This window comes from Aptenodytes forsteri, unplaced genomic scaffold, assembly GCF_000699145.1.
Source record: "Aptenodytes forsteri isolate BGI_AS27 unplaced genomic scaffold, ASM69914v1 Scaffold79, whole genome shotgun sequence".
NCBI classification, from domain to species: domain Eukaryota; kingdom Metazoa; phylum Chordata; class Aves; order Sphenisciformes; family Spheniscidae; genus Aptenodytes; species Aptenodytes forsteri.
In genome coordinates this window covers 1,634,004-1,651,449 of record NW_008794776.1, presented here as the reverse complement: position 1 = coordinate 1,651,449, position 17,446 = coordinate 1,634,004, and the positions used below count along the sequence as shown (strand labels likewise).

At 37.4% G+C, this 17,446-nt stretch overlaps 1 protein-coding gene across 2 annotated transcripts in view; it reads left to right on the top strand.

The window, feature by feature from the left end:
- RIMBP2 (RIMS binding protein 2) overlaps positions 1-17,446 on the top strand; it is a 150,835-nt gene that overhangs the window by 100,021 nt on the left and 33,368 nt on the right. For both annotated transcript variants that reach the window (XM_009274322.1, XM_009274324.1), the window contains 5 exons: positions 4,401-4,605; positions 10,067-10,218; positions 13,349-13,425; positions 14,325-14,434; positions 15,360-16,169. In XM_009274322.1, coding sequence (XP_009272597.1) covers positions 4,401-4,605; positions 10,067-10,218; positions 13,349-13,425; positions 14,325-14,434; positions 15,360-16,169 — 1,354 coding nt within the window. The remainder of the gene's footprint in view (positions 1-4,400; positions 4,606-10,066; positions 10,219-13,348; positions 13,426-14,324; positions 14,435-15,359; positions 16,170-17,446) is intronic.

The following is a 17,446-nucleotide window of genomic DNA, read 5'->3' as shown; positions in this document are numbered from 1 at the left end:
GCTGACCCACAATGTTGTGCAAGATAGGACAAGTGACAACAACATGTAGCAGAAATTAGAACTCCTATAAGAAGGTTCCTAAAGCAAACAATTCCTCCCCAGTTTTTCAAAACTAGGCTCAACAGATCCTTTAAGTTTCAATCGTATTGTTTGATGTACTTGGATAAGTTAAAGTGTCAGAAAATACAGATGCACAAGTAAACAGCACACTAACTGCATCCAGATTTCCTTTTGTTCATTTTTGTTCTTCATTTTTTCATACAAAATAGGTTTTCGCTGATAACTATCAAACTAGTTTTTCTGTCTGAGGAAAAGGCATTAAATGGTTATTAAGTTTTAAGGTACCATACATATCATAAAGAACATGCGATACCACAGATGATTGATTATAGCAAGTGCATTGTCGACATTTCACTTAGAAATCTGTTTTTAGCAGAAGGTAATTTCTAGTCTTTTTACCTTCTCGCAGTAGTTCTTCTCTCTGTGTACTTACTGGTCATGCATTGATGGAAGGTGGTTTTTCTGGTGCATTGATCATCTTAAACAATTTTTTTTTTTTTTTTTTTATATCTATAAAAGTTAATATTCCCACAGAAAGTGTTTTACTCATACGCCTTTATGATCATCATATATATTAAGTTTGTTTTACCTTGAAGAACATAAGATTAAATTATTTAATACCTGGTGGAAAGCATATGATGCAGGAAAACTTAAGTAGAAACAAAGCAGGCAAGTGATTATTTACCCCCCTCAAACTAATCAAAATTCCTATTTAGCTGATTTGTCTGCGACCTCCGATTTGCATAACCCCATCAAGGTTTCCTAAGCTTTTGCTTTTTATTGCCATAAGCCCATTAATTTTTAGCATTTTATTTAATCTGCCTTTTGCAATTTAAGACCAGCAGTGGTATTGATTTCTGAAACATTTTATAGTGTGGTTTGTGTTAATGCATGTTTTTACACGTGTTAACTGTTCTAATATATTTTGCTTTGAAATGTAAAAGAAGTGTTCAAAACTGGTTTTATTTCTTTGTTTATTTCACATCTCTTTGTTTACTGTGTCTTGTCTGGAATTTATTGCTTTGCACTTCATCCAGAACACCTTGGACAGCATGCAGGTATTTTAGGGCATAAATTCTCCTTTCCCTGTCCTGAATCCTGCACTTTTCCCTTTAAAATGAGTACGATAGTCCTGCCTAACCTTGCATGGGATGTGTGCTAGAACCATTGTTATGCAAGCATGCTTGGCATTTATTGGCCTAATACCAAATCACCAAAATCAGAAATTTTCTACAAGAGATATGGCATGATTTAATGAGAACTCAGATACTGTTTTTGAGAGTGAATTTCTTATGAGCATGCCCAGTAAGAATGGTTTGGTAGTTTATTCAAGTTTGTAGCTTTCTGGCTGTGTGGATATTGTCTGAATTCAGATTGTTTCTTTATTAATACAAAGATAATTTTATGTGGTATTTTCACCTGAGGTTGATTTATTGAGCTGCCTACTGAAAGCCATTGCTTGTAGGTAAACAATTAAACTATGAAATGGTATCTCCGTAGCAGAATATGTGAGCTAATTACTAGTCTGAATTCAAGCCTGTCCACCTGGAAAGTTGCTCATCATCTTATCTGTCTTGTGCGAACAGTATCTGTCTTGTAATGGATGAATTCTACTTCATTTTCAATTTAAGAAGCTGTTTAAGTTTTATAAATAGCACTATGTCTTGTATGAGAAACTTGGCAAGTCCTAAGTGAAACACATTCAATACGGTCTGCAGTAGAGAATGTCTTTTCATACAGCCACTGCTATAGGCAGATCCAGTTTTAGGGAGATCTGGTAGACTTGGCACTTTTGTGCCATCTTTATTAGGATAGGCTATATGGGCAGAACCATGATACAGAATAAAAATTCAGTACTTCTGAGAGTGTAAGCACATGCCTCACTCTGCAGTGACATACGTGAATATGTAGATTTTCTAAAGTGAGGTGAGTCTGGCTGGCAAACAATGAACCAAGCCCCTGCCTGAAGTCAAACAAAGATGGGTATGGGGATGTCTCCTGTTAGTACTATTGTGGATCTCATGGCAATTTTTTCTTTATATAGTACCAGCTTTGTGCTCACTTCTATCTCATAACCTTGATTAAAAAAAAGTAGTAAAGGCATTTTTCTTCCAGACTTCATACTGTCGTGAGAGAACAACTTGAAAATGAAGATTCTAGATACTCGAAAGAAAAGTCAAAGAAATGCAAATAAGTTTTAAATTAATAAATAATAATAATACATTAAATTAATATTTTTTTCAAAAATTTTTTTTAAGGCAGACTTAGCATCTTGTTGGGTTCTGGATGATGATGTTTTTATTTTTTATTTTATGCTAGAGTTTCCATAACTGCATGTGGAAAGGTCAGTATATATTCTTAGAGAGTTGAATAGCTCATCCTTAAACTTGCCATTGGAAAGAGGGGATCTGAAAACCCAAACCACTTTACTACTTCGTTTGTTTAATGTTCTTTTAAAATTGTACATAGATGCCTTATTCATGCAGCAAAGTAACAAGTAGCAAAGGCTCACGTTTTGGTTGCTGAAAACCACAATGAAAAGATGAAAGACAAAAAAAAAAAAAAATCAAAGCATTTAATGTTTGTGTAAAACTCCCACAATGTCTCTGTATCTTATTGTTTTCTGTTTCATAATCAGTCAGATAGATACCCTGAGACATCTTTAGCAGAACTAAATTAATTTGTGTTTTATGAATACAAACAAATTATATCCTCAAAATTCACTGTAGCTTTAAAATATATTTGTTACAAAAAAATGAACAAACAGTACCACCTTCTGTAGTAGGAAATTTGGATTTTTGTGTTCTTCTGGGGACTATAAGTGTTTTGTTTATCTTTAGCTGTGCTAAGATCTTCATATAGGTGGTATGTAATATATGTTGGTTTTTTGATATGTAATATGTGCAGTTTTTCTTATATGAACTGAGAACATTCTTCTCTTTCAAGAGGAAGAAACCTTTAGTACAGTTGAATGATTTTAAATGATATCCAGACTTCCTTTGTTAGTACGGTTTTTTAAGTAGGCATATACTGTAACGGGGTTTTTAATGAAGGAAAGTGATGTTTGTTCATTGTAAAGCATCAGATCAGGATATAGTGCATTATCTTTTCATATAAGGAGACTATTACTGCCTCTGTTGAGCTACTTCTGCTTGCAGCGTTTGGGTCACAGCACGAGACACGAGTGCTCCCTAGGCCTCAAATGGCAGTCTTTCTCTAGCATATTTCCAGAGAACAGACCAACTGTTTGCCCCTACGTGAAAATCAGACCTCACAAATGAAATTCTCAGGAGCTTTGCTGATTCTTCAGTCTTTGCAGCAGGTGTCAATATGCTCTTTCCTAACTCTCTGGGCACTCTAGATTTGTTTTTTTTCTCTTTGGGAACATATGGTAGTGTATGCAAACACATATACAGGCTGTTTGTAAATGCAGATTGAAACGTAAATGCATTATATTGAAAATATTATTATATTATTATTATATCCTTAACTTTTTGAGTTAAAGTTGTAGAAGAAATCTTGAATTCCCATGCCCTTTGTCATTTCTTTCAGCCAGGGAATCTTTCCTTTCCATCACCTCATCCATTTTTTCACATCAGGAATTCATAAACTGTATGTAGGCAAATTTCCCAAGGCAGCACAGAAGCTTATCTTTTAAGTTCTGTTTTGTTAAAGCCTGATACCTTAAAATTAAAACAAAAATGTTTTGCCAACAATGACATTTTGGTACTTCTCACAAGCTTACAAACAATCTCCTCTTGGCTGGTGTCTGGATTACTTCTGTGTGGTTTGGCACCTATAGTGAGGAGCATTATTTTTGAAAGGGAATTGAGCCAGTAGGTAAGCCCACATTTTGCATGAACCACGGTGGGGGGTTTTTTGGTGGTGTTTTTTAATACATCAATGTTAATCTAACAGTTCAGGAGGCTTCAACTTAATAGCCGAGGATGGGCAAACCTCAGAAATATATCTGAGTTTTAGAAAAAGTTGGAAAAGTGCACAAAAGTGACATTCAGATGTGTGTAGAAGTCACAAAGCTGTAACATCTGTTTGCAAGTGTTCTTGGCAGTGATTTTTTTTAGTGCTGCCAAAAAATATGATGAGGAATTTCCACTTTGGAAATTGGGGATGAAAGGAGTACTTACCTCAATATTACAGGGCTACTAAAAAGTTTCGTTCTAAATATGGGTGAGAATTTAGGGGGAGAAAAGTGTGATTGTGGGCCTGTTTATCCCAAATAGTTTGCCTATCCTGGCTTCCTGGTACTTAAGAAAAATCTGACGCAGTCATAGCTTGCTCTGATCTCAGTCAAATGTCTGTGTTATGTCTTGCTTCTGCAGGCCAAGGTCCGAGAGCTAGAGGAGAAATGCCGGACACAGAGTGAACAATTTAACCTCTTGTCCAGAGAACTAGAGAAGTTTCGACAGCAAGCAGGAAAGATTGATCTCCTGAGCAGTAACTCGGTGGCATCCTCAGATATCCCGGGTTCTCCTGGTAAATCTTTATCCCAGTTAATGAATGGAATAGCCACTTCTATAGGCAAAGGTAAGGACCAGCATTTCATTTGTAGGTATCTGTTCTGCCCTGTAGGTTTTAAGATGCAACTCAGTGATGTAAATAGAGTTTGATTGTACAAATGGAAGATAGAATTCACTCTTGTTCCTGTTTTGTGACTTGTTTAAATTTCAGAGTATCTCTTAAGCCTTCACTGAGGTTGTTGCAGTTTTATTTGGGCACTGCCGTGAGCAGAATTCTCTCTAATTGTTGTTGGGTGAAGCGATGAGAAACCTGTTCAGTGTTATAATGATGTCTTCCTTATGTAAATATCTACTGTTGGAAGAAGAAAGACTGTCTGCATATACAGGCTTTGCTGTAAAACCTTCACTGTTTCAGGGACAAGAGTTGGTCGTGCTGTAAAACCTTCACTGTTTCAGGGACAGGAGTTGGTCTGCTATCTTGTTGAAGAAGTTCACGGGGAAAGAAAGCATAGAGACCCCCACACTGCGTTAGCCATTACATAAAAGAAACTTGTAAATAGAGCTGGGTAGAAAATGGGAAAACTGAATGGAATATTTTGACAAACATGAAAATGTTTTTGGTTTAGTTGCATTTGTTCAACAGAAAATACGCACTTCTCCGTAAAAACTTGAAAGTAAAACATTAAAAAAAAATTTCAATGGAAGCAAACACTGTCTACAAAAACACAAATTCTGTCACAAAGTGATTTTGGTTGGAAAGGAGTTTCATGGGATATATTTTAACAGACCTGAATAGGAATAATATCTACAGTTGCTCACTAAACTCTGCAAAGGTGTGCTTAGATTTTTAACTGTGTTTAAAATAGTAATTGAACATGTAACTGCCAGGTGTTTTAGAAAGAGAAAAGTCACAATAAAAATATCGTTGATTTGAGTTTTAAAAGAAATGGAGAATGTAAAAAAAAAAAAAAAAAAAAAAATTTACTTCTGTGTTGGTGTTCTTATAGTGCCTAGTATCTTCAACACAGTATGTGTTTTTCCAAGATCTGTGTTGAACTTTTGGCAGGTTGTCTCCTATTGCCAGAGGCAACTGCTCCTCCTAAGTACACAACTTTGTTAACGATTCATTATTCATAAGAAAATTTAAAAGATCAAGGCAAGAGGTTACCTGAAGACACTTGAAAGTAACTTGCATGTAAATCCCATGCTACTTTGTATGCCTTGGGTTTTTGAACGCAAAATTCGAGCTGTTTGCAGTCTTGCCCACTGTGGTGTATATTAGTTTATAGGCTTTTCTGGAGCTGCAGGTCTTACCTAAATGGATACTGAAGTGCACAAAATGGAGAATTCAGAAGGCGTTACCTGATAGCCATAAGAATTTAGTAGAAATTTCCTTAATATCAACAGGATTAGCTCCTCATGTCGCTAAGGACAGGATTTTCAAAGCAACAATTAATCTTAAAGGAAAGGTAATTAGGTATTGAAATGTCATTTAGGCAGCTAGTGAAGGTCCAGTCTGTACCTCTGGAATTGACCTAAATAGGCCCCAATTCTCAAATAAAAATCAAATAAACTTTTTGAGGTCCTCAGTCCAACTCCAAACTAACTTATATTTATTCTTGAAATACTAATAGAAACAGCTTTTAAAAAAACCTTCAAAACATAACAAACAGAAATCTTCCAAGAGCTCCTTGAGTAAAAACACAGAAAACACAGCTAGGTCTGTACTGAAGTCATTTAAGGGCCTTGCTCTGTAAACCTTTTCTCATAACCTATTGATTTTTGTGCAACTTAGAATTCAGGGCCTGCAGCACTGATGTATAAACATCAGAAAACCTTGGACAATATTCATTCTCAGTATGAATGCACTGATAACAATAAAGTAATGTTTAAGCAAGTGGGCAGGATTTCTAATTATTGAAATCAGCCATTTCACAATAATGATGGTAATGCTACAGCAAGTTCTTCAAACCAGAAGTGTAATTATTTTTATTATGTGTGAGGAAGAAAGAACACAAGAGGGAACACAAGGACAGCTTTCAAAGCAAAGCAAATGACGGAAATGAGATCAGTTTATGACCAGCTGCTTTGCCTTAATTGGTGGTGTTTGAATGTATCAGGAAATGAAATAAACCTAGCCAGAATAGATTAGAACGTAAAAAGTTCACTCTAAACATATAATAGTGTCACAATCAGATACAGAAACCTTAAGATTTATTATTCATCAGATAAAAGGCTCATTTAAATGGCCTTTCTAGATAATTTACGTAGTCCATAATGAATCAGCAGTTCCAATAAATAGAATGGAGAGTCTAATTGTACTACAAGTATGGCCAGCTTTAATTCTGCTGAGACATTTAAATTAAGTCTGATGCTCTTCCTTGCCTCTTTCCTTGAAAGGGTGTTCTTCAGACTTCCTTAACAGATACTGGCCAGTCATGGGAAAATAAAGGCCATTTTGAGCATATATGCATTTTACGAGACTTTATGGACAAAAACCCTGTGGCTTTATAAGGTTCTTCTCTAGTATTTAGAGGAAAAAAGAGACATTTCTAGAAGCTGCTGCATGTTCGTATCACCTGACCTCTTGTATTTTTCATTTTTAACTCTTAGTTTTTTCCAGAGTGCAAATATAAAAGGAAAGGTGCATTTTTTTTTCTTAGTTTCCAGTGAGGTAACAAGTTTTAAAACAGTCTTTATAGGTCTGATTCTTCCACATTCTGTTGTTCAAGCCTGGGGACATCAGTGAAATTGCTTTGGATGAACAAGAGAATCTAGTTGAAATTGTTTCTTATTTTGGAGGTAAAGTTAGGCCAGTTTTTAAATGCAGCCATTTTTGTCTGTACTCATGTATTCACAATCCGCAAAAGTAGACATCCTCTATAGAAATGATCAGGAGATTATGAAGATTCAGGAGGTTTCAGGAGGAATGTGCTTCATGCACAGTGAATCTCAATTTTGCTTTTTGCAAAGGCATTGCTTGATGATGCTTGTGTTTATTTTTTTTAATCCAACTGTGGCTCTGCATACATAAAATCAGCATGAATTTACATATATTATTTAAGCACCTGATGACCTTTTAAAAAAGTCTCCTGTACAGAATACACAGGAACTAACTGCTAACGTTGTATGATACGGCTCACCCGAAAACCTGTTCTTTTCAATTTATTGCAGATATTAGAATACCTTGAAAATGCAGTAATTTTTAAGCTGCTTTAAGAAATGGATCGCATTGTGGTCCTAGGTAAAAGCAGTCCCACAGCATGAGAAAGAGCCTTAGAGGATCAGCTTCTGTTATTTCACACACTTTTTCATAAAGTGACAGGAGTTGATGGCACCCAGCGCAGGTTTTATTGAGCAGGGAGATGTTACATTGCACAAGTAGCCAAATGAATAGAGAAACAGAGGACACTGAAGGTGGCAATAAGTCCAGTTAGGAAGACAGATCCATTTTGCATAGCTAGATTTGGAGCAGAAGCTGTATTTCCACATACATTGATGGATATGGGTGTAGAATTACTCCGATGGGAATCGGGGTATTGAAGCAGGCTGTATCTAGTTATTAGCACCATCTGGAGCCATAGATGTGTCCAGTCACATGATGCAATTGCAACTACCACACAGTTTTCTCTCCTATGTATTAAGGACTCAAGGTAAATTTTATGTACCCTGTTTTATAAGTGGAAAAAATAAGACAGTTGAATATCTTCCAGCGTCTTGATATTCCTGGAGTTCTTGATAATGTGTGTTCCTATCCCGGTTATCATCCTGTATGTATGCAAAGCAAGGGCTATATTGTCCAAGAATCTTTCTCCACATTTTGTATGTAGTGCAACTAATTTAATGACAAAGCCTGAAAAATCAAGGAGGTATGAGACCAAACAGCAGTTTCCTTTGAATGAATAATCACAGTTGGACCAATTATTTATAGGCTTGGCGCTGACAGGCTGATATAGCAAGCACATTAACAACAAACAGAAGGAGCTAAATTGGCTGAAGGTTTCTGAATGGGGATGACTTTTCTGTTATATATGTGAGAAAGGTTCCAAGAATAAAAAATGTGCCCTTTTCCAGCCTGGGGATTGCTGTAAGCGGGCTGGTTGTAATTAATCTTTTGTATGATGACTTGTATATTTCCCTGCTGTCAATGTGCTTAAGCTGTCCTGCTGTAAATTACAGTGATGCAGAGAAAATTAATCATATTGGACTAAGGAGCACACCAGAAAAACCCTCTGCTTATATGTTTTGGAGCTTATTCTCCTCTGCAATATGAATAAAGAGGTTCCACTGGTAATTCCTGGTGATGTGTGTCTGGGAAGCTTGCAAATTCAGTTGCAAAACATTGCTGTCCAGACTTCTGGCAGAAGTGGAGAGGAAATGCTGAACCTACACATATCCAGGGTCTGAAAAATTATAACATAGGCTCATTATGTTAATGAGAGAGAGAAAAAGGAGAAGGCACTCTGGATATCTGATTGTGTCAGCAACGCCCTAGACTCTGTGCTTTGCTGTAACTTCTGCTGATGCTGCAAGTATAATTAGGCTCAGTTTACAATTTCCTGCTTCTTTTCATGTGGTTTGGGGACTAAACTAACAAAAAAGGGAAAAAATGTAGAAGTATTTTATCTTATACTGTATTAGTCTCTCTTGCAACCTTCAGGAAGTTGTTCTTTTTACTTGTCTCCCCTCACTGTTAGACCTGGTTTTCACTTGAGTCAATAGATTAGAGTGTTCAGCCTCTTCTAAGGCTGCCTCCTTAGGTCTTTTAAATGTGCAATATAAACTGTCTTTTCCTTTTTATTTTTAAGTGTTTTAAAAAAGCACAATAAAAATATTCAAAAAGCATTTCTGGAGATTTTTCCTTTTTCATAGTGTATGTCTTCTGTTTTATAGAAACTGAAGAGATGGCACTGTCATCAAATTATGTGTTTTAGTACTGGTGTTAATGAGGAGCTCTTAAGAAATATGAAGCAGGTGCTCTTGGAACTTGCTGCCCTGCAAAAAGCCAAACCACTTCCCTTCATTTCAAAATGAATATCCTGCCAACTAAATTAGTAGCATTTCAGTCCCTTTCTTAGAAGATAAATGCACGACTTGATTCTACTTTCCAGTATATGACAGAGTCCCTGAAAGAAATGGAAGGGTTCCACAGCAGCTTTTTAGTGCTGGGCATGTTAAACAGCATGTCAGATAACTTCTCCAAAGATATCAAGGTGCTCAGAACAAAGGTGGACTTTTGCTTCGTTAGGGGAAATGTTAACTTTGATTTTTTTTAATTAAAATACCTTAATTTTCTACTTTATGTTCCATTACGTACTGTTGACATATAATTTACTGAAAGGCTGGGAACTAGTAGGCTTAGCTACTTTTATGCTCTGCAGTCTACCTACCTTAGTCTTTTTCTAGAATGATTTCTAACAGGTGGAGAAAATAACTCACTGCTTCGTATTAGTTGGCAGTGTTTCTGCTTGAGAAACTTATTTTTTTTGTTTCTTACTTATTCTCATATGTGTTTTGTTCACTGCCAGGTCATGAAAGTCCTTCTGGAAGTCGTTGTGTGATTTCAGAGTTTATACGACCCCTTCAAGTATCTGGAGACAAACCAGAACAATTGTCTGTCAAACCTACATTCCTGTCCAAGTCAAGATCTGGTACCCCAAGATGCAGATTTGATTCAGACGTGAGTCTTTTTAAATTTGTTACTGAAAATGTATGTTATGGGGCCAGGACTTCTCTTCTCCAGGGGACCGATGCAGGTTGATCCACCTGCTTTTAACAAGTCAAGACATGAATGTTCTCATTTTCTGAGACAACTTGGGAACATGACCAGTGGGAATTTAACTGAGATTTTCAAAGAAGTCTCAGCTGATATCCTAGCATAAAAAATGGCTGTGTGAGAACCTCAAGCTTCTATGAAAACATCAGCCTTCAGTGATGCATTCAGAGTGTTGTAGTGCTTCTGTGCGTAAGAGGTGTAAGTCAGCATTTCTGTCTGTGTCTGTTTTGGCATATGTCTGTGTCATGCGGGTTTTTTATTATTTTATTACATCTACCAAAAGGTGTGACTTTGATACAGCCTGGGCAAATGGAAGAGAAATTCCATGCCGTACACTGTCCAGGCAGGTATGCTCTGACAAAGAAGTAGCTCATTCTGCAGGACTTGTTCATTGCCTGGTTTTCATGACATGTGCATCTTCTCACTACAACCAGGCTGATACCAGCCACTAACAGCAGTTTCCAGCACACTCTCCTAAACTGATTTCGAGCCTGTAACCTGGAAGTGAAAGTTGCAGGATGTTGTCACTAAACTCTTCCACCATTCAACTTTATAGCTTGTATTTAATTGTACTTTTAAAAGGTTCTGTTCTTCCTTTCTTAGAAAGGTTTTCTGGTTTTCAGTAGAATTCTAGCAGAAAGCCAATGGGAAGCTCAGAAGAGCTTTACAAAGGTGCCATAGCAAGTTGATTGTTGATATTTAGGACAAATGTTAAATATAAGAAGGTATAGGACACATTTTGAAAACTTTATAGAAGGGTATTATTTTCTATTAAATACTGAAGCCTGTTTTGTATGGGCAAACAGCCATGAGGAAAGGATCTTTAGATTTTACCCCTCACCTAACAGTCCTGAATCCCATTCTTAATCTTTACAGAAGTAAATAAATTGAAACTGTGTGCCTATTTTCTATCTATTTTATATTAATTGCTACTGAACCTGTGAAAGTTGATAGAATCAAAATGTTTTTAAATGGATCACACGCCTCAGTATGGTGTAGGATAGTCAACAAAATGTTAGATTCTTGTACAGTAGGAATTCCATGGGCATATCTAAGGATTATGCACAAATAAATATATGTGTATATTTATGTGTAGCAGCATTACTGAAAAGTGGGAACATTCACTGCTTTTTGAAGAGGCCACAGAAAAAGCAGCCTGAAGTATTCAAACCAGAAAAAGCAGCTTAGCAACAAGACTTAGGGAAGCAGAACTAACAGCAAGGAACAGAAGAAGTGCACGTCAAATTCAATTCCCGTTTTCTATTATTCTTGAGTTACCTCTCACTGAGAATGTCAAGCCCTCTTTTGCAGAGTTGTTCGTTGTGTGCCTTCTAGAGCGTAATTATGTGATACATACTTACATTATGCAAGCTCACAGAAATTAAGCTCCATTCTTTTTTAGAGGTATCCAGACCCAGGGGGAGAGTGTATGAATAAAATCTAAAAATGGAGCATAATGCTGTGAAGTCTGAAATGCAAAAATGATACTCTGCAAAAATATACCTGCAACTTCCCTGATTGTTACTTGTAACAAAGTCTTCTAGAATAAGCATTATTGGGTTAGTTATGAGCTTTGTGACATGCCCATAAAAAGGTATCAGGATGATAACCCTTGAAAATTTGCCTGCATCCCCAAATGCTACGCAGGGGAGAATACCTGTTAGCTGACTATTATTGTCCTCCTCACTGGAAGTGGAGTGTTGGCAGAATAGTGTGTGTTGTGCTAACTCAACAAGCTAACCCACCTCTTAAGAGTTAATTCAGACGAAAAGTGACATGACTCAATATTTTTCTGGTGCGCTTCTGTTCCATACTGGGAACCAAGCAGAGGCCAGTTTAGGCCTGAAAGTTGCAGCTCAATATTCACTCTGTTCAGATTGTAAAATTTCGGTCAGTTTTTGGACAGCTTATCTTACTTGATCCCACTGTTAAACCTAGTATTTCTACCTTAATTCAAGTTCTCTCAAGCTGAGGGGAAAAGTTGTTCATTTTTCCTAAAATGGTTCACAGCAAACTGTAAAATAAGTGGAGGAAAGAAGTGCATCTCTCACTTTAAAAACTACTAGGCTCAAAGCATAACAGAAAGAATTACTATTTTACCAGTGAGATACCTAGTGCAGCGCTAAAATAGGTGAAGTCTGTGTTGATTCAGCACCACAATTTGATTTCCAGGTTTTGTAGACCACATTTGTAATGGAATAAATGTGTGGCTTTGCAGAATTGAATTAAATGATGGTAAATTCAGAGGAATTATATTATTTCTTTCAGTTAGTGGAAAGAGTGGAATTCAACAGATGCTGCTGCTGTGGATTGGATTGGCAAGGGGGTATATTTTATGTGCTACTCATTGTTTCCAAGTGTTTGGAAGTTGACACTTGCAGCAGCTCTAAAACTCAGCATTTGTCTTAAGCACTTAGTCACTGGTATCAGGTTTCTGCTATTGTTTTCTGACTAAAATATTAGGGTATCGCCCTAGGTTGTCTGTGTGATCATATAGCTGTACTATGTCCAGAAACACTAGGCATATCACTTACAACAGGTCATCTTGGAGTAACTGAGTTTACTGTACTTTAACGAAACTTTAGTAAAAGCTTAGTCAGGAGGGTGAGGTGATCAGTGAGACTGGTATGGTTAAGTCGTGCCTATTTCTTCAGTCAGCAGCATGAAAGGGAATGGTGTGGACAATATCACATCTCCGCTGAGCAAATAACAAAGGACCAATCTACTGGTGCTTTGTCAATTTTGCAAGCTTTTGAGGAAAACTGACATCCAGTCTGACAGGTGACCTGAATCTCTAGCAAGATGTCAAGGAATTAGCTCAATTTCTTTGCCCTGTTAGAATGTGGATTGCAATTCTTTTTTAGCCTAAACCATTCAAAGTAAAATTAACCAGTTCTGTTCCATGTTAGAATTTAATATTTTTTTTTTAAACGTTGCATGTTTGCTGTCTGATTTATATCGCCTGTCAGGAAAACAGTGCATGCATCTTTTTGAAATGACATAGTCTTTTTTTTTTTTTTCCCCCCCTCTACAGATGGATAATGATCAGAATTCCAATACCTCAAAGCAGAGATATTCTGGGAAAGTCCATCTTTGCATTGCCCGTTATAGGTAACAAAACAAACTCATTCCATATATAATATATATTTGTAATATTCAACATTTGGTTTTGCTTCACTTTTATTTATGCGCTGAATTATTACCCAGAACTGATGTTACGGATATCAGACCCCTTTCCTGTTTGCAATGGCTGCAAAATAGTGCCATTTCCATGTGCTTTAATTGTCAGAGAAAGTTTAACATGGCATGGCTCTTTTACTCACCACTGTATTTCTAGCCTTCAATGTCTAAATGAGATGAGAACGTGTACCCCTACTTTATAGAGGATGTCTCAGTCTGTTCTTACAAATTGCTTTTTTATCAGAGCAAGAAAGATTTAAAAGTTCCTCACATCTTTACTTTGCACATTAAAATTTCAGATATAAAGTACTATCATGATAAAAATTTCCGTGGCTAACAATTTCTTTCAGGATGGATATGGATTTAAATACTTCATAAGAAATTTTTGTATGCAAGTAGCTTGTTTTAGCTGTAACTTACTGTTTTCGTCTTTATTTAACTTGTCTCTGTTGAAGTTAATAAACTTCTGTAAAAGACTGCCGTATAAAATAAATGGAATATGGGGTCTGTAAAAGACCCCTACAAGTGAGTTTTCTTTAATTGACTTTAAAAAATGAAGAAGGTTTTGGCCAGTGTATTCAAAGAGACCTAAGTGAGAAATGTGTCAGTAAATTCTACAGAAAAGGGTGTGGTTTTAAGTGTATAGCGCTTAAGCGAACAGGTTGTTCACAACAACAAACTCACCTAGACTCCACTCAGAATATATGTTTCAGAAGGTAAGCGAAAAGACTGAAGTGAGGAATTAGAACTGTACACCTTTTTCTGATTAGTATTCAGTTGTGTGGGGGTTGTAAGTGAACACACGTTTTCCCATCTGTACTCTGTCGCAGTTACAACCCTTTTGATGGACCAAATGAAAATCCAGAAGCAGAGCTCCCCCTTACGGCAGGAAAGTACCTTTATGTGTATGGAGATATGGATGAAGATGGCTTTTATGAAGGTATTTTTGTTTTAATCTGTGAATTCATGCTAATTCACGCAGATTCAAATCAGTTCATCTGTCAAAAGTGCTCCCAATTCTTTCCTTCATCTACTACCAAATCAGTTGCTAAAATTACCCCTGTGATCATTGTGTTAATTAACAGAGTTTCTGCACCAGCAAAGCTGCTCCTTGCAGGCATGGCTAATTATAGAATCATAGAATGGTTTGGGTTGGAAGCAACCTTAAAGATCATGATGGGGCATCCACAACTTCTCTGGGCAACCTGTTCCAGTGCCTCACCACCCTCATAGTGAAGAATTGCTTCCTTACAGCTAATCTAAATCTACCCTCTTTCAGTTTAAAGCCATTACCCCTTGTCCTATCACTACATGCCCAAAGTCCCTCTCCAGCTTTCTTGTAGGCCCCCTTCAGGTACTGGAAGGCTGCTATAAGGTCTCCCCATAGCCTTCTCTTCTCCAGGCTGAACAACCCCAACTCTCTCAGCCTGTCTTCATAGGAGAGGTGCTCCAGCCCTCTGATCATCTTCGTGGCCCTCCTCTGGACTCACTCCAACAGGTCCATGTCCTTCTTTTGCTGGGGGCCCCAGAGCTGAACGCAGTACTCCAGGTGGGGTCTCACGAGAGCAGAGTAGAGGGGGAGAATCACCTCACTCGACCTGCTGGCCATGCTGGTCACGCTTCTTTTGATGCAGCAGATATTTTATATTGTCAGCTTTTCCTACTGGCAAAATTTACATTGACAAGAAAGCTTACTGGCAGTTCTGGGTTTTGCCTCACTGAACCTTTACATTCTCAAACTGTGAATATTGTTTATGTACAGTTTTCACTTATATCTTCTTCCTTATCTTGTCCACTTGCAATGCATTGACTTGCAAGAGGTATGCTCCTTCAAGGATTTTAATGGCATTGTTCTTTCTCACCAGGGGAACTTCTAGATGGACAAAGAGGACTAGTCCCTTCAAATTTTGTGGATTTTGTTCAAGACAATGAGACCCAGTTATCAAGCACATTAAGCAGTGAACAAGATCAGAATTTTATCAACCATTCGGGTCCTACTTCGGAAGGAGATATCTTGGAGATAAGTCCACCAACTCACATAGACTCTAGTGTAATCAGCAATGGCGCAGGGACTCTGGATGTGAACATTGATGAAATTGGAGAAGACATTGTGCCTTATCCTAGAAAAATCACCCTTATTAAACAACTAGCCAAAAGTGTCATTGTGGGCTGGGAGCCACCAGTAGTGCCACCCGGATGGGGAACCATTAGCAGCTACAATGTTCTGGTTGACAAAGAAGTACGGATGAACATAGCCTTGGGAAGCAGAACGAAAGCTCTTATAGAAAAGCTTAACATTTCTACTTGTACATACCGAATATCAGTTCAGAGCATTACAAACAAGGGTAACTCAGATGAACTGCAGTGCACTTTGTTAGTTGGGAAGGATGTCATAGTAGCCCCCTCTAATCTTAAAGTGGACAATGTAACCCAGATTTCTGCTGAGCTGTCCTGGCTCCCTACAAATAGTAATTACAGTCATGTGATCTTTCTTAATGAAGAAGAATTTGACATTGTCAAAGCTGCTAGCTACAAGTACCATTTTTATAATTTGAAGCCCAATATGGCCTACAAGGTGAAGGTCATGGCAAAGCCCCATCAGATGCCCTGGCAGCTTCCCCTGGAACAACGAGAAAAAAAGGAAGCCTTTGTGGAATTTTCTACGTTGCCAGCAGGTTTGATATATTTCTCCCTACCCCAAAACTCTCCAGTTAAGTTTTTCTGAAAATTTTAGATAAATTAATCTAACCTTTAGCTTTATGCCCTAATCCCTGTCACATTCATGAGCAGACTGGGGATTATTAGATTGCTTTATGATATCTAAAATTAATTCCTGTCCTGTGTTATTCTCTTCTTTGTTCCTGGGTAAGGACTGAAGCATTTTTGGGAGATAAATGAGGGAAAGCCATGCTTATCATCATCACAGATCACATGCTAAGTGTTTTCTCAGATTAATCTCCATTGGTATTTAATTTGTCCGGTTACAGTATTTCTGGTAGTAATTTATTTTCGTTGGTGTGAAGAACACTGGTTAAAAACCAGTTATTACTTCTGACATGTTATTTGTGTGTCTTAAAGCACTTTTTACAGGGATGATCCAGCCCTTTTCTGTAATGAAAAACAACACAGACATTTTAGAGGACCACACAGTCATTTAGAGGGTGTAAATGCATTTTGTTTGTGAAGTTGTAATCACATTGTACAATTTGAATTTGTAAAGATAACAAATCGGTCGTGTTTTGGAAAGTCCAAGGTTTTTTCCCACCGTGCTTTTACATTAGGCACGTTGATAAGTGTTACCAGTCATTTCCCAGTATTTAAGAACAGTGAAGTAATGTTGAAAACTAGAGCTGAAATAATGTAGTGCATTTAAAGGATAATCTCATAATTTTGGGGGTGTATGGCAGTACCTGAAAAATTTGAACATCTTTCCTTATAGATCCATCTAACCAAGGTCATCTAATCAAGGACAAGTAGAAGACTCATTATATATTCAGACTTTCAGAGCACTGAATGCCTCTGAAGCAGGGACAGTCAAGTACAAGCGTCTCCTGGCGAGTGAAACTTCAATAGAATGTACTGTGCTATGGCTTAATTGACCCCGTGCTGGGATTTGATTCTAGCAAAGGGGCGGGAATTAGTTCTGGTCTTTTCCTTGGCTTGCATGACTTATATGTAAGGAGACACGCAGGACAGTAATGCTGGCTGAGTAGAGAGGGAGTTAAGCTTGTATGTCTACTGCTTTTGATGCTGTTGATTTATAGTTTCAGTAAAAAATGTCCTCAGCTTGGGCATTTACTCTTTTGTCTTAAATCATTTCAGTGAGATAAGTGGTAGTGCTATTATAGAATCTGCTGGGGGGGGGGCATTTTAAACTTTGTATATGTTCTGTCAGAGTCAGGAGATACTGCCTAGATTGTGCTTGAACTTAATTAGATATGCAGACTCCTTT